The sequence below is a fragment of the Bufo bufo genome, chromosome 5 (genome assembly GCF_905171765.1).
Source record: "Bufo bufo chromosome 5, aBufBuf1.1, whole genome shotgun sequence".
NCBI classification, from domain to species: Eukaryota; Metazoa; Chordata; class Amphibia; order Anura; family Bufonidae; genus Bufo; species Bufo bufo.
The window spans coordinates 245203343-245227734 of record NC_053393.1 but is presented as its reverse complement, the minus strand read 5'-3'; the positions used below and the strand labels follow the sequence as shown (position 1 = coordinate 245227734).

Below are 24392 nucleotides of genomic sequence, written 5' to 3'. Positions count from 1 at the left end.
ACCAAGCTGCTGATATGGCCACTCCTAAGTAATCCATCTCTCTGATGAATTACTTGTTTTTCAGCCTAATGATGGTCTGTTTCACTTCCATTGAGAGCTCCTTGAACTGCATGTTGTGGGTTCACATCAACAATTTCCAAATGCAAATGCCACACCTGAAATCAACTCCAGACCTTTTACCTGCTTAATTGATGATGGCCCATTAAATAGCTTTTGAGATAATTGTCCAATTACGTTTAGTCCCTTGTAAAGGGGCAGTTACATTTAAAAAAAGCTGTCATTCCTAAACCCTTCCTCGAATTAGGATGTGAATATACTGTACTCAAATTAAAGTGGAGAGTCTGCACTTTAAGCCCATATTAATTATATAACTGGAACATGAATATGTTTTGGTAAACAGCTAAAATGCCAAAAATTGTGTCACCATCCAAACATTTTTGGACCTAACTTGTAGCTTTCAAATATGGTGCTATTGGAAACATCACAAAGCCCAATATAGAGTACCTACAGCTGACGCATGCCATCATTTTTTTGTGTGCTGTGTACACTGGGGCAAGCTAACAATAGTCTTATTATTGTTAGAGGGCAAGACTGGAATGAAAGGAATTGGAAGGAACCATTTAAAGCTGAAGGTATATAACACAAAATCCAATAACTGATAATAGGTAATGTGGACAGCTCAGCTCCTCTCTCTAATTGCCAAGTGACTACTGCTCAGGCCACAGAGCCTGCTTTCGACCATCTCCCAATTAAGTATTTTTTCTGGTGTTCAGAAATGTAGGCATCCCAACTTATTTATCATTATAGTCGCAAAATGTACGTATTTAGAGATGGCTCACCCTTCAATCAAAATAGTGGAATGGGTGCACCTACAGAGAAGAATTCAACCAATCTTCATGAAAAAGGTATAAAAATTAGAATGTAGTAGGGCACACCTTCATTCAGCTGCACATGGAGAGTTTATATAAACAATGTATTTTATTCAAACAAATTGTATATTATATTACATAAAATACTTATTGAACATATATAATCGCATGCTATATGGTACTTATAAAATCAAAATGATACTTATAAAATCGATAAACGAATCTAAAATAAACATACAAATAAGATCATAGAGGAATTAGTGCTGGTGAGTTCCTAGATTCAATTGATGCTTCCTATAGATCTGTATAAAAGTATTGCGTCGTTCATCCAGTAAATTCAATAACCCAACTGAGATTACGGTCGGCAGTGTTAGGGTTAAGGAAAATAATCAGGTGAAATCTTCAGTATAGTCAGGTAATATCTTCAATAAAGTCACTTATGTTTCCTTAGTTATATCATTAGTCTCTCAAATATCTCTGCCTGCTTGTATAATAACTCGGCATTTAGTTTTGCCGGTTATGCTGCTTCTATCGTGGCGTCCCACGTGTAGTACGATTCCTGCAGGCAGTGTTATGGCTTTCAGGAGGTTTGGGGATCTTCGGTAATCACTTGTAGGAGTGCCGTGTTAGTGATTTTCCTGATATGGATCCTGCGCAGATGCTTGATTAAGCGTCAGGTTTCACTCCGGTTGTCAATTTTCGGTTTTTCCTTTATAAGTTTCGATACCGATCCCTGTATTCGGCTTGAAGCGCTTCAATGTTCCAATCCTGTGCTTTATTTCATGGGGTTATTGTTCACCCATACGCGTTTCGGAGTTAACTAAGACTCCTTCCTCAGTGGCTATTTTTCCCATGAAAATGGTCAAATTTATATACACCTGACCAGGTGTAGTTCGAATTGATTTAATTGTGCTATACTGAAGTTGTGGCATGGATTTCTTGAGAACTCACAATGCTATATAGCAAACATCTTTATCTTATCTGTATATATATATACTTACTTAAACTATAGGGAGCAATATCCATATATAATCTACAATTTATAATCTAAAAACAGTATTTGAATATTCAAATAAATACATATATATGTATATATATATATAGAAAAAAGAAAAAAAGATGAGCAGCACACACTTTGCAGAGGTGCAATCCCTTGGGTAGATCACGGACTTGATCCAATGGCTTGATAAAGGCTCCTGACGTTGCTGTCTGCACATGTGGGAATAAACACCACTTTTTTCACCGTTATTCGTGTGCTGCCTTGGATTCTTCTATATATATATATATATATATATATATATATATATATATAGAGAGAGAGAGAAAAATGGCGGCACTGGGTGCAAAGAGAAGATACGGGTGCACGTCCCAAGGGGAATAGACCAATATCCCCGATGAATAGATCCAGAAAAAAAGAGCGGCACTCCAATGGATAAAAGCAAGTGAACCCTTTTATTCACCCCAGTGGTGCAACGTTTCGGCTCTGGTCACGAGCTTGAGGAAGGCTCGTGACCAGAGCCGAAACGTTGCACCACTGGGGTGAATAAAAGGGTTCACTTGCTTTTATCCATTGGAGTGCCGCTCTTTTTTTCTGGATCTAATATATATATACACAGTCAGGTCCATAAATATTGGGACATCGACACAATTGCAACATTTTTGCCTCTATACACCACCACAATGGATTTGAAATGAAACGAACAAGATGTGCTTTAACTGCAGACTGTCAGCTTTAATTTGAGGGTATTTACATCCAAATCAGGTGGACGGTGTAGGAATTACAACAGTTTTCATATGTGCCTCCCACTTGTTAAGGGACCAAAAGTGACGGGACAATCGGCTTCTCAGCTGTTCCATGTGCAGGTGTGTGTTATTCCCTCATTATCTCAATTACAATGAGCATAAAAAAGGTCCAGAGTTAATTTCAAGTGTGATATTTGCATTTGGAATCTGTTGCTGTCAACTCTCAAGATGAGATCCAAAGAGCTGTCACTATCAGTGAAGCAAGCCATCATTAGGCTGAAAAAACAAATATGAATACAGAGGGTTCACCACAAGATGTAAACCATTGGTGAGCCTCAAAATCAGGAAGGCCAGATTATAGTTTGCCAAACGACAACTAAAAAAGCCTTCACAGTTCTGGAACAACATCCTATAGACAGATGAGACCAAGATCAACTTGTACCAGAGTGATGGGAAGAGAAGATTATGGAAAAGGAAAGGAACTGCTCATGATCCTAAGCATACCACCTCATCAGTGAAGCATGGTGGTGGTAGTGTCATGGCGTGGGCATGTATGGCTGCCAATGGAACTGGTTCTCTTGTATTTATTGATGATGTGATTGCTGACAAAAGCAGCAGGATGAATTCTGAAGTGTTTCGGGTAATATTATCTGCTCATATTCAGCCAAATGCTTCAGATCTCATTGGACGGCGCTTAACAGTGCAGATGGACAATAACCCAAAGCATACTGCAAAAGCAACCAAAGAGTTTTTTAAGGGAAAGAAGTGGAATGTTATGCAATGGCCAAGTCAATCATCTGACTTGAATCCGATTGATCAAGCTTTTCACTTGCTGAAGACAAACCTGAAGGAAAAATGCCCCAAGAACAAGCAGGAACTAAAGACAGTTGCAGTAGAGGCCTGGCAGAGCATCACCAGGGATGAAACCCAGCGTCTAGTGATGTCTATGTGTTCCAGACTTCAGGCTGTAATTGACTGCAAAGGATTTGCAACCAAGTATTAAAAAGTGAGAAAGTTTGATTTATGATTATTATTATATCCCAATACTTTTGGTTCCTTAACAAGTGGGAGGCACATATGCAAACTGTTGTAATTCCTACACCGTTCACCTGATTTGGATGTAAATACCCTCAAATTAAAGCTGACAGTCTGCAGTTACAGCACATCTTGTTTGTTTCATTTCAAATCCATTGTGGTGGTGTATAGAGCCAAAAATGTTAGAATTGTGTCGATGTCCCAATATTTATGGACCTGACTGTATATCTAAATCCATAAAAATATATAAAATACCATAAAATAAAAATACTATAGAAATTGCACAATTCTACTCTGCCACTATGAATTTAATCGCATAGTAAGTGTACTCATTGGTACTATCTTTCCCTTGCCTTCATTTTTCTGTAAAATCTAAACATATTTATCACTTGCGGTAGTGTCGCGTTTTTTTAAAATATAAAAGCGGTAATGTTGCGGTTTTTCCGAATATTCGGAATTTCCATGCGATTTTTAATTATTTCAAATAATATCTATGTGACATATTAATCCTTAATAGTAGCTGATGTTATCTTTATGTCATTTCCATTTAGGAAGAATATACCTACATTATTTATAATCATCTTTATTCATTTTATTTTATTTTTGTCATCAGGAAAGAAGCCCACTTTCATTCATTTCAAACTCATGGGTGAGTATCATGGGCAATTCTTCTTATTCACAAATTTGTAAGATAGAGAACAATAGGGAATAATACATGATGGAGTGAATAAGGCAGTAAGGCCTCTCACCGGGTGAGGACCCGCGTTTGTAATAACTCACGGGTCCTCCATCGGTGGGCGGCCCCACCAACCTAAAGGAACCCATAGATTTCAATCTCAGCATTCAATCCTGCTAGTAAGAGGGTATTGAATTCAAAGATATGCCTAGATTCTGTTCTTGACATCTTTTTAATGTGATTTCCGCCCCTCCAGTCTATTTCAACTTTTACTAGAGCAGCAAAGGTGATTCCCTTCGGATTCTGGTTATGTGTAGTCTTAAAGTGGTTTGATAAGGTGTGTTTCTCATATCCCTTTTTAATGTTAGAGATATGCTCCGCTATGCGTACTTTAAGCATTCTTTTGGTTCTCCCCACATATTGTCTTTTGCAGGGACACTGTATGATATAAATTACGCTGTTAGAATTACATGTGAGGAAATCTCTTATCATGTGCTGGTGAGTATTTGTCGTGGAATTTACAGATGTTGTTTTTTTAGGGAATTTGGTGGTTTTGCAACCCTTACATTTCCCACATCTAAAGAAACCAGTGGTATTAGTCCATTTTTGTATTGACTGATGTGTTTTATTCTTTATTCTGGGGATTGATGGAGCAACCAAATTTGGTGCCTTAGTGAAAGTGACTAGTGGATAGTGCGGTATTAAGTGACCTATTACTTTATCTTTTCCTATATAGTGCCAGTGTTTATTAATAATATATCTTACTTTTTTGTGTTGTGTGTTAAACAGTAAAATTATCCTCATATTATCACCCTTATCTACCTGATAAAACCGCAACATTACCGCTTTTATATATAAAAAAACGCAACAATACCGCAAGTGATAAATATGTTTCGATTTTACAGAAAAATGAAGGCAAGGGAAAGATAGTACCAATGAGTACACTTACTATGCAATTAAATTCATAGTGGCAGAGTAGAATTGTGCCATTTCTATAGTATTTTTATTTTATGGTATTTTATATATTTTTATGCATTTAGATATATATATATATACAGTACAGACCAAAAGTTTGGACACACCTTCTCATTCAAAGAGCTTTCTTTATTTTCATGACTATGAAGGCATCAAAACTATGAATTAACATATGTGGAATTATATACATAACAAACAAGTGTGAAACAACTGAAAATATGTAATATTCTAGGTTCTTCAAAGTAGCCACCTTTTGCTTTGATTACTGCTTTGCACACTCTTGGCATTCTCTTGATGAGCTTCAAGAGGTAGTCCCCTGAAATGATTTTCACTTCACAGGTGTGCCCTGTCAGGTTTAATAAGTGGTATTTCTTGCCTTATAAATGGGGTTGGGACCATCAGTTGCATTGAGGAGAAGTCAGGTGGATACACAGCAGATAGTCCTACTGAATAGACTGTTAGAATTTGTATTATGGCAAGAAAAAAGCAGCTAAGTAAAGAATAACGAGTGGCCATCATTACTTTAAGAAATTAAGGTCAGTCAGTCAGCTGGAAAATTGGGAAAACTTTGAAAGTAAGGGCTATTTGACCATGAAGGAGAGTGATAGGGTGCTGCGCCAGATGACCTGGCCGCCACAGTCACCGGACCTGAACCCAATCGAGATGGTTTGGGGTGAGCTGGACCGCAGAGTGAAGGCAAAAGGGCCAACAAGTGCTAAGCATCTCTGGGAACTGCTTCAAGACTGTTGGAAGACCATTTCAGGGGACTACCTCTTGAAGCTCATCAAGAGAATGCCAAGAGTGTGCAAAGCAGTAATCAAAGCAAAAGGTGGCTACTTTGAAGAACCTAGAATATGACATATTTTCAGTTGTTTCACACTTGTTTGTTATGTATATAATTCCACATGTGTTAATTAATAGTTTTGATGCCTTCATAGTCATGAAAATAATGAAAACTCTTTGAATGAGAAGGTGTGTCCAAACTTTTGGTCTGTACTGTATATATATATATATATATATATATATACATATATATGTATTTATTTGAATATTCAAATACTGTTTTTAGATTATAAATTGTAGATTATATATGGATATTGCTCCCTATAGTTTAAGTAAGTATATATATATATACAGATAAGATAAAGATGTTTGCTATATAGCATTGTGAGTTCTCAAAAAATCCATGCCACAACTTCAGTATAGCACAATTAAATCAATTCGAACTACACCTGGTCAGGTGTATATAAATTTGACCATTTTCATGGGAAAAATAGCCACTGAGGAAGGAGTCTTAGTTAACTCCGAAACGCGTATGGTGAATGATAACCCCATGAAATAAAGCACAGGATTGGAACATTGAAGCGCTTCATATCTTTGTGCTTTTCATCTGCTTTCCATCCACAGACCAATGGGCAGACGGAACGGTTAAATCAGGCAGTGGAGCTTTTTCTAAGGTGCTATATATCGCATAATCAACTCCTATGGGTGAGATACCTCCCATTGGCAGAATTCGCCATCAACAATCGGGTTAATTCTTCCACGGGGGTGTCTCCTTTTTTTTGTAACAGTGGTTTACATCCTCGCTTTAGTTCTAATCTCTCTGTATCCTCACTCAACCCGCAGGCAGATTCTTTTACCTCTAGACTGTGCACAGTCTGGGCACAGGTTCAATTGAACCTGGAAAAGGCCCAGGAAACCCAGTGTAAACATGCCAATAAGAGATGTTCCAAGGGGGTAAATTTTGTACTCGGCAATAAGGTGTGTCTGTCGACAAAAAATCTTGCTTTGAAACAATGTTCTAAGAAATTCTCGCCGCGTTTCACTGGACCATACAATATTATTGAGCTTATTAACCCAGTATCTTTTAGACTTAAGCTACATGATACATGATGTGCTCCATAAGTCGTTACTTAAAAAATATGTGTCACCAGTGGTTCCGGTTAAAAAACCTCCTCCACCTGTGGAGGTTGAGGGTCAGGAGGAATTCATTATTTCTAAAATAATAGATGTCAGAAAGATTAGAAATTCCTTTCAATACCTGTCCACTGGAAAGGTTTTGGACCTGAGGAGAGGTCCTGGATACCTATGTCTAGGATGCATGCTTCCAGGTTAATTACTAAATTTCCCCGGGAACATCCTGAGAAACCTCGTCCACAATGCTTGGGTCCGGTGGCCACTCGTAAAAGGGGGGGTACTGTAACAGGGCACCGGATGCGCACTCGGTCTCCCGTCAGTCGCAGACCTGCTGCTTAGCTTCAGGAGCGAGGATCTGTGTTTGGCCTCGTTCCCAGGGCGGCTTTGCTAGCTGGGAGGCTCCCTGCTCCTTTGTCTGCCTTGAGCGCCGAGCTGATCACTCGGTGCTCGACTTGTCTGTCTGTCGGTCATGTGGCGCTGGCCACGTCACATGACCCTCACTCCCCACTATAAATACAGGCCTATATATAGCCCAAAATTCAAAGTTTTGGACCCACACCTTACTATATCATGAAAACAAACCAGAGATAATGGATCAATAAAGTATAAAAACACATATCAGACTAAAATAATCACAAAATAGCATAATTTTATTGAGAATCACATAGAGACATGATTAGCACAAGCCACAAAAAACAATTAACACAGGCCACAATACATTTAAAAAATTAAAAACCAAGAGGACCGATGGTGGGCTGTCGGTATATGTTGAAAAGTGCAAGTGCAATAGTCATGATTGGTCACTAAAAACCACTATGGCTCAAAAATACATGATAGCAAAAATTCATATGCGCATATATACAACTCACACTTAACCATGTGTGTGATAATACACACCACAAGGGTTGACTGTAGCAAAAGAGACAATGAAATATAATAGACACCTAGCAAATACTGACCAACCAAACTGATATACCGCACACGACCACCACCAGTGCCAAACAAACCGTCATCTCATCCTGCAAAAAATTATACCCTACCTAAGAGAATCGCCCAAAAAATTTAAAAACTATGGCTCTCAGACTATGGTGACACTAAAACATGATTTATTTATTTTTTCAAAAATGATATTAGTGTATATAACTTAAATCAAAAAAAAAAAAGTATACATATTAGGTATCGCCGCGTCCGTATCAACCTTCTCTATAAAAATATCACATGATTTACCCCTCAGGTGAACACCGTAAAAAAAATTAAAAAAAGTGTAAAAAAGACATTTTGTCACCTTATATCACAAAAAGTGTAATAGCAAGCGATCAAAAAGTCATATGCACCCTAAAATTGTACCAATCAAACCGTCATCTCATACTGAAAAAAATGACCCCCTACATAAGACATTCGCCCAAAAAATAATAAAAAAAACTATGGCTTTCAGAATATGGAGACACTAAGGGCTGTTTCACACGAGCGAGTCCATTGCGGGAATCATACTCCGTGTGTGAGTGTGATCCTCTGCTCTGGACTTGCAGGAGTGCACGGCATTATCATGATTTATAATGCTTTGTGCCTCTGCTTGACCTTATTTCTACAGAATCATACTGACAGCTTTATGTCACTATGATTCTGTGGAAAAAAGGCCATGCAGAGACACATAGCATTATAAATCATAATAATGCCGTGCGCTCCTGCAAGTCCAGAGCGGAGGATCACACTCACACACGGAGCGTGATTCCCGCAATGGACTCGCTCGTGTGAAACAGCCCTAAAAAATCCATTTTTTTTAAATGCTTTATCATGTAAAACTGAAACAAACATCCCAAAAAAATAGTCATATTTGGTATTGTTGCATCCGTAACAACCTGCTCTATAAAAATAGCTCATGATCTAACGTGTCAGATGAACGTTGTAAATAACAAAAAATAAAAACAGTGGCAAAGCAGCTATTTTTTTGTTACCTTGCCTCACAAAAAGTGTAATATAGAGCAACCCAAAATCATCTGTGACCAAAAATAGTACCAACAAAACTGCCAGCTTATCCCGTAGTTTCAAAAATTGGGTCACTTTTTTTTGTAGTTTCTACTCTAGAGGTGCATCAGGGGGTCTTCAATGTGACATGGCAAGTTAAAATTATCCCAGTGAAATCTGCCCTCAGTGTTCCTTTCCTTCTGCGCCCTGCTGTGTGGCCATACAGCAGTTTTTGACCACATATGGGGTATTTCTGTAAACTACAGAATCAGGGCAATAAATATTGAGTTTTGTTTGGCTGTTAACCTTTGCTTTTTTAGCGGAAACAAATTATTAAAATGGAAAATCTGCCAAAAAAGTGAAATTCATAAGCCATTAATTCTTGTGGAACACCTAAAGGGTTAACAAAGTTTGTAAAATCAGTTTTGAATACCTTGAGGGGTGTAGTTTCTAAAATGGGGTAATTTTTGGGTGGTTTCTATTATGTAAGCCTCACAAAGTGACTTCAGACCTGAACTGGTCCTTAAAAAGTGGGTTTTGGAAATTTTCGGAAAAATTTCAAGATTTGCTTCTAAACTTATAAGTCCCCAAAAAATAAAATGGCATTCACAAAATGATCCAAACATGAAGTAGACATATGGAGAATGTAAAGTAATAACAATTTTAGGAGGTATCACTATCTGTTTTAAAAGCAGAGAAATAGAAATTTGGAAAGTTGCTAATTTTTCAAAATTTTTGCTAAATTTGGTATTTTTTTTATAAATAAAAATGAAATATTTTGATTCAAATTTACCATAAACTACAATATGTGACGAGAAAACAATCTCAGAATGGCTTGGATAAGTAAAAGCGTTTTAAAGTTATCACCACATAAAGTGACACGTCAGATTTGCAAAAATCAGTCTGATCCTTAAGGTGAAAAATGGTCCGGTCATTAAGGGGTTAAAGTGAATGGTGCTGAGTTGCAATACCAGACTCATGGTCAAGAATGATGTTATTTCAGAAGCAAAAAAAGCTCAAATGTTTTTTCATAATCTGATAAGCTAAACTAATTTGAAAAACATTTTAGAGGATAGAGGACCTATCAGCTCTCCTCATACGTCTGTTTTAAACACACATAATAACAATTCTGGAGTATCTTTTATGAAAACTCCAACTTGTCCTGTTCCTCTGTTATTTCTCTTAAAATTGTATGAGTAAATTGACAGATGGTGGTGACCATTCTCGTTGTCATTTTTGCGCATCCATAAACAGCCTGATACTGTGCATTCAGTGCTGAGAGTGCCAGACAATGTAGGAAGGGAATTGTAAAAGTTTTTAAGGGTAACATTTTAGCTGCACAACAGTAATTGCTTTCAAAAGTAAACATATTCTTTGTTCAAAGGATATCATGTTGATTATGCATTTGCACATGCAGTGAAAAATTAACACGTGCACTCTCAGCTATTTACATTCAGTAGCCAGGGTGCTATTCAATATGATGTGTTAATGGAAAAACAGCAGCCATATCATGATTTATATCAGCAGGCAATGTATTGTCCCAGTGCTATAATTTGGGGTAATGTACATTTTATCCAATTATAGTTTAAAAATGTGGGCTTGAGTATGACATAATTACAAAAATGCAATGCTAAATAAACAAATTTAAAACATATTTAATGTCATGAGATTACTGTAATTGCCTCCATTTTATAATTTCATCACTATTTAGTCATAATGAGATGGACACAAAGGCATCTTGTGTCATAGGCACCATTCAATATCAAACTACTGTATTGTGCTACTAATCTGTTCTAGATTGTGCTAGGAAGTCTAAATGCATGGATTTACAAGACAGAAAATAGGGGAAGAGGGCCAAGAATAAGCTAGTTAAATGGAATGTCCTCAGGATAAGTAATCAATCTCAAATCAGCGGAGTCGGATTCCCAGCACCCTTGATGATCAGATGTTTGAAGAGAACGCAGGGCTCATGTGTTCCTCATGTACACACACTGCACTATTAATTAATGGAAAGTTTTATGAAAGCTCAGTGCCACTTTAAGGTTAGAGTATACCAGGGGTGGGGAACCTCCGGCCATTTCATGTGGCCCCCAGCCCCCTACCAGAAAATGCTAATGACCGCTCCCATTATGGAAGTGGTCATTAGCATGCGGGAGGTACAGGAAGGTGAGAACAGTGCTGCACTGGCTGTACTCGTCTTCCCTGGTCTTCTTCTGGCCCCACGCTGTGTCCTGACACATACAGTGTCAGGACATAGCGCATGTAGATGCGCACTATGACCTGACACTGTGCGCTGTCAGGTTACAGTACAGCGCGACAAGAAGAAGACCAAGGAGGGTAAGTGAATCTGCCAAGTGGCAGCGCTGTCCAGAGTTGGAGAGGTAAGTTTATTTCTTTTTAGTTTTTTAAATGTCTGATCTGAGGTCTGATTAAGGATGATCTGAGGGTGGGATGGGTCTGATCTGAGGCTGTGAGATCTGATCTGAGGCTGGGGGGTCTTATCTGAGGCTGGGGGTCTGATCCGAGGCTGTGGGGATTATTGGGGTGTAAGCGGTGTACCAGGGTGGGCTCCCCAAGATACAGCGAAGTTACGAAGAAAGCAAGTCCGACACCAGCTCTTGCAAAACAAACTTACCCTGGAAACATGCCCCCTGATCTGAATGTATTCTTTGTGGACACCCGAACAAAGTGTCTGCAGACCGCTTCGGCTGCCGACTCTGCTGTCTGGTCTCTGGTGGGTACAGCCACCGCATACTTTTTTAAAAGGTCTGTAATGACTAGACAGTACAAGTGCCCCGAGGTAGAGTATCCAATCTGCACATAATCGATCATAAGAAGCTCTAGTGGTGCTGAAGTCCGGATGGACTGGACAGGAGCCCGATGTTCAGTACTCTTGTTCAGCCCGCAGGGTTGACACTTAAGACAGTCCTCAGCTACCATGTCTGCTAGATCTGGACAGTATACCAGCCATTGGAGCCACTTGAATGTTTTGTAGCTCCAGAAATGGGCGCCCCTCTCATGAGCTTCCCGTGTGTCCTCCGGTCCCAATGACATGGGGATGACTATCTGTTGCCGGTACTGCAGCTCTGACTGTAAGTATATGGTCTGACACAGGAGGCCCTGGGTAACAGTCAGCTTATCCCACTGCCTCAACAACTTTTGGCCCTCTGGAGTCAGACAGGCCCGCTCTTCCGGCCGAAGCCAGGTCTTGGTCCGGACCCATTAGCTCACTTTCCATATGTCTGGGCAGCCATTATGGACTTTATTCCAATCAGTCAACGTCTTTCCCAACACCATGGACATCCCGGACGCCACCCCGCTTGAATGGGGTCCGGAGTTTCAGTGTCCTTTAGCTCCTCATTGGCGCCCTTACAGGGACTCGGGAGAGTGCATCAGCATTGCCGTTCTCCCTACCTGACCGGAACTTGATGCGATATTGGAACTTAGAAAGGCGAGCCAACCACCTCTGCTCAAGCGCACCGAGTTTGGCATTCTCCAGATGGGCTAACGGGTTGTTGTCCGTCATCACGGTCACCTCTGCACCTGTCAGGTACGAACCTTTCAGTCATGGCCCACACCAGCGCCAGTAGTTCCAATTTAAAGGAGCTATAGTTGTCAGGGTTGTGCTCTGACTCCTTCAGGGACTGGCTGCCATAGGCAATGACTTTCTCACGTCCATCCTGGACTTGGGATAACACGGCCCCCAGACCATGTAGACTTCCATCAGTGTACAGCAGGAATGGAGTTTCGAACTGTGTATAAGCCAGAATCGGGACACTGGTCAGCGCCTGCTTCACTGCCTCAAAGACCTCTTGTTGCCAGGGTCCCCAGTCGATGGGATGATTCTTCGGGCCTCCCGCAGTGCCCCTCAATAACTCATTTAACAGCCCACCAAATGAGCAAATTTGGGTATAAACCTCCTGTAGTAGCCGGCCAGTCCCACGAACTCCCGTACCTCTTGTAGTGTACTGGGCTGGGGCCACTTCTGGGCCTCCACCTTGCTGGGGGCTGGTTTTACCCCTCCGGGGTGACCACATGTCCCAAATACTCTATCTGCTATTGAAACAGTTGGCATTTCTTGGGCTTGATCTTGAGCCCATGGTCTCGTAGCCTAGGACCTGTTGTATCTTCTGGAGGTGATCTTCAAAGGAGACCCAAACACTACTATATCATCCAGGTATATCAATACTGACTCAAAGTTGAGATCCCCCAGACAGTGCTCTATCAACCACTGGAATGTTCCAGGGGCATTGGAGAGACCAAATGGCATCCGGTTGAACTCGTAGAGTCCCATAGGTAAAATGAAATCCGTCTTCGCTTTGTCCTTCTTGGCCACCGGTACCTGCCAATACCCACTGGCCATGTCAAGGGCTGTCAACGATTCCTTAATCCGCGGGAGGGGATAGGCATCCCGGACGGTCTGGGCATTCAGTTTCCGATAGTCCACGCAGAACCGGAGACTCCCATCTTTCTTACGCACCAAGACTACTGGAGCAGCCAAAGGACTTTGACTCTCCTGGATCACCCGGTTTTCCAACATGCTGGCTACCATATCCTGTGGATTTGCCAGTAACGTTCCCTAATCGGTGCAGCATCGCTGGTATGGATTTCGTGTTCAATGGCAGAAGCACACCCGAAGTACTCATCATGGCTCGAGAATGCCTCTTGAAATTCCCAGAGGGTGTCTTCCAGCAACTTCTGTTGTCCGAGAGTCAGAGTCTTGCAGTCCACCCCATTCGGGCCATGATCACTTCGCTGTCAAGGTCTCCCTTTGATGAACCTTTACAGCATAGGTCCAGGCTGATCTTCTATCAGGCTGCAGCGTGAAGCTCCTTCGTCGAGAGCTGTCCTCCTCGGACACATAAACTTTGGCCAGCAAGTTGTTTCTGGGGACGGTTAACTCGCAGTCTACAATATTTAGGCAGTGTACAGGCACACATCCATCCTTCACAATGGTGAGGGCCCAGGCTACCAGTGGGTGAGCCTGCATTTTATCTTGATAAGCAGGCTCGATCAGGACCTCCAGTTCATTCAGTCGTCGTCCAGCCCCCACCGGCAGCATCAGTATCCGTCCTTGTTGAGGTGGGATCTTCACCGGGGTCCTCCGCGGCACCTTTACATCTCCGATGGGCCGACCGGTCATGTTACTCTTTTGCAGACTACAGCTTCTCACCATCTGTTGTAAAACCTTCTGGGTCGGCCGGTGTGTGGTGGCCCTTTGCCAACACTTCGGCCCTTCCTTGGCATAGAGTTGATGGTCTAGGTCTCTCAGTACATTCATACCTAGGGTCACGTGCATTCCTTTCTGGGACGGATGGTCTACCAGCACGACCCCCTTCTTGCCGACGTCTTGTCCAAACAGTCGGACCAACATCCAGACTATCCCTCGGATGTCCATCTCTCTGTTATTGGCGGCCATCAGCCTGATGACGCTCCCGTCTTCTGGCTCCATCATATGTCTAAAGTGTATTTCAAAGAACTGCAGAGGCATAAGGGTGCACTCCAACCCTGTATTAACTAGGCAGCCATAATGGGGCTACTGGCATACAGGTCATGTTCCTCGCGCATAGGGCTTAGCTTCTGGTGTACCACTGCAGGACGCCCAGCTACTGCGGCGGTCGGAAGTTTAACGTCGGCTCAGACTCCATCTGTTCGGGGCACTCTCTGGCCATATGGCCGTACTGTTGACAAGTCCAGCAGGGGGGCCCTCTTTTCACGTGCCCCCACACCTGGGTCCTCCTGGGTGGAGTGACGCAAGATTCTGGGGTCATTTCTGGGATGTTTCCACCTTCATTTGGTACACTTGTAGCCAAAGTCCTCTTAATTCTGTCCACAGGGCCTGTACCACATCCTTTAGGGACTCAGATTCTTCAGACCCCGACCGGTCCCTTATAGCATGGGTGCCACTCGCTACTCTTGCCGCCACAGGCATGTGCTCTTCCTGTATCTCCATGGCAGCTTGGTAGACACTGTAGAATGTCATGTCAGCCTCCGTCCGGGTCATTTCTTGCAGCTTGTCCTGTAAGAACTTGTTGGAGAGCCCCACTATGAACTGGTCTCTTAGTAGCTGGTCCACCTCCCGCAAGGCTCCCATGGCCTCAGGATCTTTCCGCTGTATCTCATTGAGTGTTCCCTGTAGGGCATTGGAGTACTGCATCAGAGTCTCTCCCCCCCCTCTCGCTGTGGTTGGTTGAAGAAGTGGCTCTGCAACTGCACTACTTTAGCACCCCCCGGGCTATCTCCAGCAGGGAGAATATTTTCTCTAGGGTGTCTCTCTCGGACTCGGGCCTTACCATCACTGTCCGTCTGACGTCACCCTCTAGAGCCCCCAATGCAACTTCTACCCACAGCTCGGGGGTTAGGTTATACATTCTAACTGCGCTCTGCACCCTTTCAGTCCAGTCCTGCAACGTCATGTTTCTACTGTCATATTTTGGAAGATGACGCAACAGCGCACCCCACGGGGATGTATCCTACTGGGGCGGACATGGCGTTGGGGGTAAGCTGGCCTTTCGCAGGTGCACCCTGAGCTGGGTCCTGATCCGGCGCCATTGGCGCTCGGGAAATGTCTTCCGCCGCGTTCCTGTCCATAACGGTCACTGTATACTGCCGTCTACGCCAAGTTGTAAGCCGTTTACTGGGGTGGGCTCCCCAGGATACAGCAAAGTTACGAACGAAGAAAGCAACTCCGACACCAGCTCTTGCAAAACAAACTTTACTTTACTGAAGAGTAATATCAAACATAACCCCACATGCAAAGAGCAGAAAGTAAATTTACATACAGTCAGCTGGGGCCGAGACCCTCGTGTTGCACAGCACGGCGCCCCCTGATGTTTGCTGGGGAACACAATTACTATAATATTGCCTATGGCGGGCACAAATACCACTGCCTCGCCGTACCTGTTATTACCCTAAAAGCGGGAACAATTATGTGGGATGCGAGGTACAGGTTAGCCCGCAGTACAGCACAAAAGCTTACAATCCTACGAAATTTACGGTGAAGTTGATTTGTGATCTCCAGTGAGGACAATGACTTATAATTAGTAAATCCTTATGGCGAATAGTCCACAATCCTGGCGGCCAGCCTTGCACAGTAACTCTAACTAACTAACTAGCTACAGGCTCAAGCACAGTTTTTAAACAAGCTGCGTGCATGGTCTGTCTTACTGACCCGGGTCTGCTTTGTCTCCGCTGATGACTCCGAACTGAACAATGTTCTTTCCACACGCGTGCGGCACAATGGCGTCGCTGCTTCGCTCCTCAGTTCCCACCAGTGATATCTGCAGCAGAAATACTCCTTCAGGACAGGATCCGGGTGTTGGACAAGATCAGCTTCTCTTGACTGCAGTTCTGGTAGCAAAAGAAGGCTCTCCCACTTGGATGTAGATGGATCAACTTGCAGGATAACAGGCCGAACTGGATGGACAAATGTCTTTTTTCGGCCTTATGTACTATGTTACTATGTTACTATGATTCACTCCTTCTGTGTCTCTCTGTGTGCTTCCAAGATGGAGACCTCCTCTTACTTCTCCTCACAAGAACATCACTTCCTGATTCTTCTCCAGCTTCTCAACCCCACCTCTCATGAATATTGAAATCCAGCAGTATATTAGCTGTGTGGGGAAACAGCGGCATCTTGTGGCCAAACCGCAAAATAACAGTCTTATTAACTTAGTCTATACAAACAGTATTCAAACGTTAAGAACGGTTTCTCAATCTCAAAGGGGGCCTGATCTGAGGTTGGGGAGGTCTGATCTGAGGCTAGGGGGTCTGATCTGAGGCAGGGGGGTCTGATCTGAGGCTTGGGGGTCTGATATGAGGCTGGGAGTCTGATATGAGGCTGGGGGATCTGATATGAGGCTGGGGGGTCTGATCTAAGGCTAGGGAAGGTATGATGATAGTCTGATCTGAGGCTGATGTAGGCTGGGAGGTCTGATAGGAGGCTGATGGAAGTGGTGGGAAGATCTAAGGCTGAGAAAGGGACAAAGGTAGGGACAGTTCCAAAGAAAGAGGCAGGGACAGTGTCAGAGAGAGTGAAAGCTGGGTCTCTGGACCCCCTTGGGTTTGGCTTGGCTGCCATTAATGCCAAATAAAGAACTAAATAAATAACATTCTCAACTTAAATATTAGACTGATATGTGTGATCAAAATGGCACCTATACTATTTGTATATATATCTATATCTATATCTATATATATATATATATCTCTCTCTCTCTCTCTATATATATATATATATATATATATATATAGTGCAGGTGCCATTTTGTGCTGCAAAAATACAGTGCTCTAGATTTTTTTAATTGAAGCGCAATTATATGTTTTGTAATGGATCGCATCATTCAGGGGATCATAATCACCGACGTCTTCAAGTACACCAGGATTCAGGTCAAAACTTGTGCTTTATTGAGGCATATAAACACAAAACACAGCACTCCAAACAGAACCAAAATAAACACCTGCCTGTCTAGGCACTATCTAAACAAAATAACGTCCCTACCTCACTTGTAAAGCCCTGTTCATACGTCCAAGTAGGTCCGGCTTTGCACAGCCAAACAGTCCACACACAGGGAAGGTATCAGGCGTCACATAGCCTTGTGGCCCCTCAGCCCTCGTGACTGAGAACACACAGAGCCTCCACAGGTCTCTGTATCACAATCCTCTCTTCCCCCAGATTGGCACCCTGGGAGGTGCTTTATCCCAGCCTGATTAGAGCAGGCCTCACCTGAGAATCTCTTTCTGCTAGGGAAAAATAAAGAAAGAAAATAGCTCCAGCAACTATGTTTGCTGAAGCCAGCATTATCCTGAATTTCACCCACCTCAGCCAGTTGAGGAATCTGGGAGACATATACCCCCCTTCCAGGACTTTCCCATGCATTTTATGGTTCACATCACCACAGTTTATATGTCAGTTATATGTTTGACAAATACAGCAGTCAAATCTTTAAGTTGAGAATTTTGTATGGTCCTCGAACGATGTTACAAATATCCAAATGGCCCTCGGCAGCAAAAAGGTTCCCCACCCCTGGCGCATACTATCCCTTCCTTTCCTATGTATACTCTGTGGACTCCTAGCCACTCCAATTGTCCTCAGTGCTTCACAAAATGGTCAAGTAGTTGTAAAAAGCTACAATTTCTGACATCCCTTTCTCTATAGAAAACAAAAATGTTCCCCAAACATCAGACTGTGAAGCAAGAGATAAAGCATTACCTGATTTTCTTTCAGTGTTATCTGTCCTTGTTCTTTGCACCCAATGAATGTTCTTGTACAACGAAAGAGTCTCTCGTTACTTTGGACCTTTTGTACAAAATTAGCGGGGAAAAAGCCGACTCTGTCTTCGATTTTACCCTGTGAAGAAACATCTTGTGAATAATGGGAGAAAAAGATTTACATAATTACGTTATGTATCCCTTCAAACGTTGTGTTTCCCTATTTAAAAGTAGGGATGAATAAAAGGTATCTGGGCTGCTTCACCTGCTTCTTTATGAAATCATTATGCCAGCACTGAGGAGAGGGGAGAGGAGCATGGAAGTGACTGAACATGTTACTCTACTACTGAATACAGGAGAGGGCGTACCAGAAGGATAAACAGCTGAGGGAGCTCCCAGAGACAACAATTTAATGTACGTAAATAAACAATATTTTTATTTAATATTTAACAATATTTATATTTATTTACAAAGCATTCAGAAAGTCTTTGGACTCTTTCACTTATTTTTAGATTCTGCTATGATGTGCTGGCCTTGTGCTAAAATAATTTTAAAAAATCAAGTTTTTCCTGATTATTCTGCACTCAGTACTCCATAATGAGAATGTGAAAACAAAATGTTCAAAATCTTTGCTAATTTATTGAAAAGGAACAAACTAAAACCGCATTGACATTAGTATTCCGGCCCTTTACTCAGGACTTTGGAAGCACCTTTGGCAATGATAACAACATCCAGACTTCTTGGGTATGATGCCACAAGGTCTGCATACCTGGTTTTGGGGACTTACTGCTGTTCTTCTCTGCAGATCCTCTAAAGCTCTGTTAGGTTGGATGGGAATCATCAGTGAACAGCCATTTTCAGGTGTATTCAGAGATGTCTGATTGTGTTTAAGTCAGGGCCACTCCTGTTTTGTCTTGGTTGTGTGCATGGGGTCATTATCTTGTTGGACGATAACCCTTTGGCCCAGTCTGAGGTCTAGAGCCTTTTGGATCAGGTCTTCATTAAGAGTTGTTTTCTCTCAACTCTGAACAATCTACCTGTCCCAGCCACTAAAAAACACCCAACAGCATGATGCTAGCACCCCCATGATTGACTGTAGGGATGTTGATTAGCAATGCCTAGTTTCCTCCAGACATGACTTGAATTGAGGTCCAAACGTTCAATCTTGGTTTCATCAGACCAGAGAATCTTGTTTTTCACTGTCTGAGAAACTGAGGATAGGCTTCTTTCTAGCCACTCTGCCATAAAGCCCAGATTGGTGGAATGTTATAATGATAGTTGACCTTTTAAAACGGTCTCCCATCTGCACACAGGATCTTTGGATCTCAGCCAGAGTGACCCTTGGGTTCTCGCCCATCTCTCTTACTAAGGCCCTTTTCCCCAAATTGCTTAGATTGGTGGGGCAGCCAGCTCTAAAGCTGGAGAGCAATAGTTGTTCCAAAAGTCTTCTATTAAAGAATTATAGAGGCTGTTGTGCTCTTTAGAACTTTCAGTGCAGTAAAATGTTTTATACCCTTCTCCAGATGTGTGCCTCCACATAATCCTGTCTCTGAGCTCTACAGGCAGTTCTTTCCTCCTCATGGCTTGGTTTTTGCTCTGATATGCATTGTCAACTGTGAGACCTTTATAGGCAGGGGTGTGTCTTTCTACATCATGTCCAATCGACTGCATTTATCACAGTAGGACTCCAATGAAGATGTAGAAACATCTCAAAGTTGATCAAGAGAAATAGGAGACCCCAAAGCTAAATTGTAAGTGTCATAGCAAAGGGTCAAAAAAATTATATTCATGTGACATGTTATTTATTTCCTTTTTTATTAAAGTTGCAAAAAGTTCTAAAATGATGTTTTAATTTTCTCATTATGGGTTATTGAATGCAGATTGGTGGGGGACAAAGCAGCAACATAACAACATGTGAAAATAGTGAAAGGGTTTGAAAACTTTTCAAATGTATTGTACTGTATATGCAATAATACTTTTTTTAAAATGCCCTATTCATGTTATAGTAATACATTTTGTGTAATAACCCTTTAATAGAAACTACAGCGGTCATTACATAAAAATATTACATGCTGTCAACACTGTCTAAATAAAATTTACCTTCCACCAGTCTTCATTTGAATCGTCCAATATAGTTATTCTATCCCCAGTTCTGCAAAAAAAGTAAGATGATGATGACTGAGCAATAAAATTTTAGATTCCTATTTATTGAAGATGAAATGGTTCTTTACTTTTGATTAGAAAGAAAGCTATAGTAAATATATTTCAAAAGGTGTTATCAACAGGAAATCAACAGGAGAAGATCTGCATAAAAGACAGGTTGAAAGGCTGAAATGTCAGACTGAATTTGTGGGAGGGGCGTCTGACCCCTCTTAAGCGCCGGTTCCCGACTCCTCTGGGCGCTTCCTGTTCACATCCGCTGGATAAGGAGCCGCCTCGCCATCTCTCCTGCAGTTCGAATCATCCGCCGCCTGTACACCGCCTGTACGCGTCTCCAGGACGGGTAAGATTTCTTCCCTCAGCCCCGTCCCCTCCACAGGGCACCTCCGATCGGCGCCCATGTTTTCCCCATTGTTTTAGCACTGCTTCCGGTCGCGGGGACGGCGTGGTGTCCTGGTTATTACATGTCATACCTGCCCAGTCTCACCTGTTCTGGCTCCTCCCTGCTTTTCTATGCTTCATACGGCTGCTTATTGCAAATCAGATATCGCACACACACACTGACACTGCTCGAGATATGGGGCTTGCAGCATAAACCAGCACCTCTACATTCCATGTTGTAGTTGATATGAGACGGTCATAGTGTGCAAGATCCTCACAATGGAGCGCATGCTGGGCTGTGTTTACACATGAATGCTACTCACCTGGGAGGAAATACACAGAATTAAGCCATAGACAGAACTAGGCACAGTCACAGCACACTGGCCACTTGCACAATCCCTGCCGTCACCAAATACTGATATGCAGATGTAGCAGAGCCGTCTTTGTCAGTTTGACTATAGGTGCATGTTAATTTTTTTGGGTTCTTATGTTTTTTTTCCTGCTTTCCCCTGGATCGCCCAGGCTCGTATCTACCTCTGTCTTCCTGGTTCGCCCAGGCTCGTATTTACCTCTGTCTTCCTGGATCGCCCAGGCTCGTATCTACCTCTGTCTCCTGGATCGCCCAGGCTCGTATCTACCTCTGTCTCCTGGATCGCCCAGGTTCGTAGCTACCTCTGTTCCTGGATCGCCCAGGCTCGTATCTACCTCTGTCTCCTGGATCGCCCAGGCTCGTTCTACCTCTGTTCCTGGATCGCCCAGGCTCGTATCTACTTCTGTGTACCTGGAACGCCCAGGCCGTTCTCTCTTCAGTTGTTAGTCCTTCCGACTCGATCAGTTCTGTCCTCCTGTGAACGGCTACGTTCAGTTTCCTTCTATTGTGTATCCTTCACCAGGTCCACCCAGGCTCTGTCTATCTCGCTGTCAGCCTCATCCTGGTACGCCCAGGCTCTGTTCTTCCTTGTCTGCCTGGTACATTCAGTTCTGGTCTCCTTGCATGTCTACTGTCCAGGTTTCCCAGGGTCTGTCGCTGTCGGCCGGGTTTGTCCAGGCTTTGGCTCCATCCATGGCAATCTTCCTCCTGATCCGCACAGGCCCTGCCCACACTTCCACACTTGGTTCGCCCAAGCCCGTTCCCTTCTGGTTTACCTCTTCCCGGCACTGCCACGTCTGTCCATCACCGGGCTACGTGGTGTGGTATTTCTGAGTTCCTCATCGTGTCTCCTCTCCTGATTCTCTCAGGCTCCGTCCGTCTTTACTCCTGCTGCTCGGTTCTCGCTTTCCGCACTATGCCCTCTCGGATTCCGTTGGGTTTGCATATGCCCTCCGGGCTAGGCACGCTCAGGTTGCTTTTCACAGGTTCTAGCCGGTTCCATTTATCCAACACGTTGCTTAGGTCGGGTTAAATAAAAACATCTTTACAGGTCTTCTCCAGCAACTTCATGTACGTTACTCGGTCTTTCACAAGCCTCTCTCCTCCTGGCACTGGTCGTTCTACCTTCCGGTCATGCATAGTCATCCAGAAGTGTCTCTTTTTCTGCAGGTTGAGCATGTCGCGAGCTTCGGACGTGGATGACACCATGTTAGTCCCTGAAACTTCTGTTTCAGGATAGTCCGGCACCATGTCCCTGAGAAGTTGGACGATTCCAAAGCTGGTCACAGAACTTAACAGAAGGAGGATCCTTTACCCGGTTTCTGCCCATAAGGCAGAAGTTTATAAGCTGCTGATGACCAGCCCGAAGTCCAGGGTGACGGTGCTGGAGTCTCGGGACCCCGCGCCCCCCCAAGCGTCAGACCCTCCGGGAGTGCTCTTTGCTTCTCAGATTTCTTCGCCAGGTATTACCAGCCTCACACTCCAGGTAGCTCCTTCCCATTTCATTCCGGATGGCATCAAAAAAGATATTTTGGCTGGGAAGGATGTGAACTTGGCATCTATCCTCATCGCCTCACAAGACGTTCCTGAAAACAGGGTCATTAACTGTGGCGATGTCTCTCTCGTGCTGAAGGCCAAGGACGCGAGGCTTAATAGGAAACTCTCCATCCCTGAATTCGTGCTGGCATTCAGTCTTTTTAGGGACGTCATTTGTTCAGCTCAGCCTGAAAGGAGAAAGGAGTTAGACTCTTATCTCTACCTTGTCACCGATCTGGGGCACAAGTATGGTGGCTCGTCGTTTTACGACTACCACCGCTCCTTCTCGGCTAAGGCTGCGGCTGCCCTGGTTCAGTTTCAGTTTGTCACCAACTGGGCCAACATCGACATGGAGCCTTTCTGCTGCCACTTTGCGGGTCTCAGGGCTCCTTCATGTACAGGGTGCCAGTCCATATTTCACTCCTCAGACTGGTGTCCTAACTCTGTCAACCCCATTCAGGATAGAACCCTGCCCGGCCCCTCGGGTTCCCAACTGGGCGCCCCCGGGGTTGACAAGCTTGGTCGCCCCATAGTGTACCTGGGTAGAAGTCAGGTCTGTAACAAGTTTAATGCGAGCGGTTGTGTCGTCAATGGCTGCAGGGCTCTCCACATCTGCTCATTGTGTTTCAGGGCTCACCCTCGTTCCGCCTGTCCCAAGAGGTCTGCCAAGCAGTCCTGACTAGCTGACATTAATTTTGATCTGCTTGGTGTCCTTCTGCAGGATCATCATGACACAGGGTTCGTGTAATTCCTGTTGTCTGGTTTTGCAGAAGGCTTCCACATAGGCCTTATTGCCCTTCCTCAGACGTCTTGGGAGGGTGATAACTTGCGGTCTGCCTCTGGGGACCCAGCGGCAGTTGAAGAGTTGCTCCAGTCAGAGGTTGATAAGGGTTTCCTCATTGGCCCGCTTGAGGTTATTCCTTTTTCTTCCTGGCGTATTAACCCGATCGGCCTGGTATCTAAAAAAACATCCAATAAAAAACGTTTAATCTATGATCTGTCCGCTCCCCATGCTTCTGCCACACCCAGCCTCAATTCACTCATCCCATCAGAGGAATTCTCGATGCAATATTTCTCTATTGATGAGGCGATTAAGTCCATTGTGATCTCCGGCAGGGGGTCCTGTTTGGCGAAGGCGGATATTGCAGACGCCTTCAAGCTCCTTCCTATTCAACCGCATTTATGGTGATACTACGGCCTTAAGTGGGCTGTTCGCTACTATTTTGCAAATAGACTCACATTTGGTTCTAAGAGTAGTCCATGGTTGTTCGACCAATTTGCCAAGGCTTTGCATTCATCATGGCGGTTTGCCTACGGTCATCCACTACCTTGATGATTTCCTGATCATCGAGGGTCCGCGTGGCGGGTCGGGCAATCTGGCTACTCTGCTCCAAATTTTTTCAAGCCTGCAGGTCCCGGTAGCCCACGCTAAGACCGAGGGTCCCGCCAATAGGGTGACTTTTCTAGGCATCATCTTGGATTCCAACCAGATGAAGGCCAGCCTTCCGGAGGAGAAACTTGCTAGTTGCCGGGCAGTGATTTCCCACGCTGTGTC

At 43.4% G+C, this 24392-nt stretch overlaps 1 protein-coding gene across 1 annotated transcript in view; it reads right to left on the bottom strand.

Moving 5' to 3' along the window:
• The window catches only part of STAC (SH3 and cysteine rich domain), a 564997-nt gene that overhangs the window by 3889 nt on the left and 536716 nt on the right, over positions 1 to 24392 (bottom strand). Inside the window, exons 9-10 of the mRNA XM_040433343.1 lie at positions 20491 to 20542; positions 18392 to 18529 (exon numbers count right to left, since the gene is read on the bottom strand). Of these exons, the coding sequence (XP_040289277.1) occupies positions 18392 to 18529; positions 20491 to 20542 (190 nt within the window). The remainder of the gene's footprint in view (positions 1 to 18391; positions 18530 to 20490; positions 20543 to 24392) is intronic.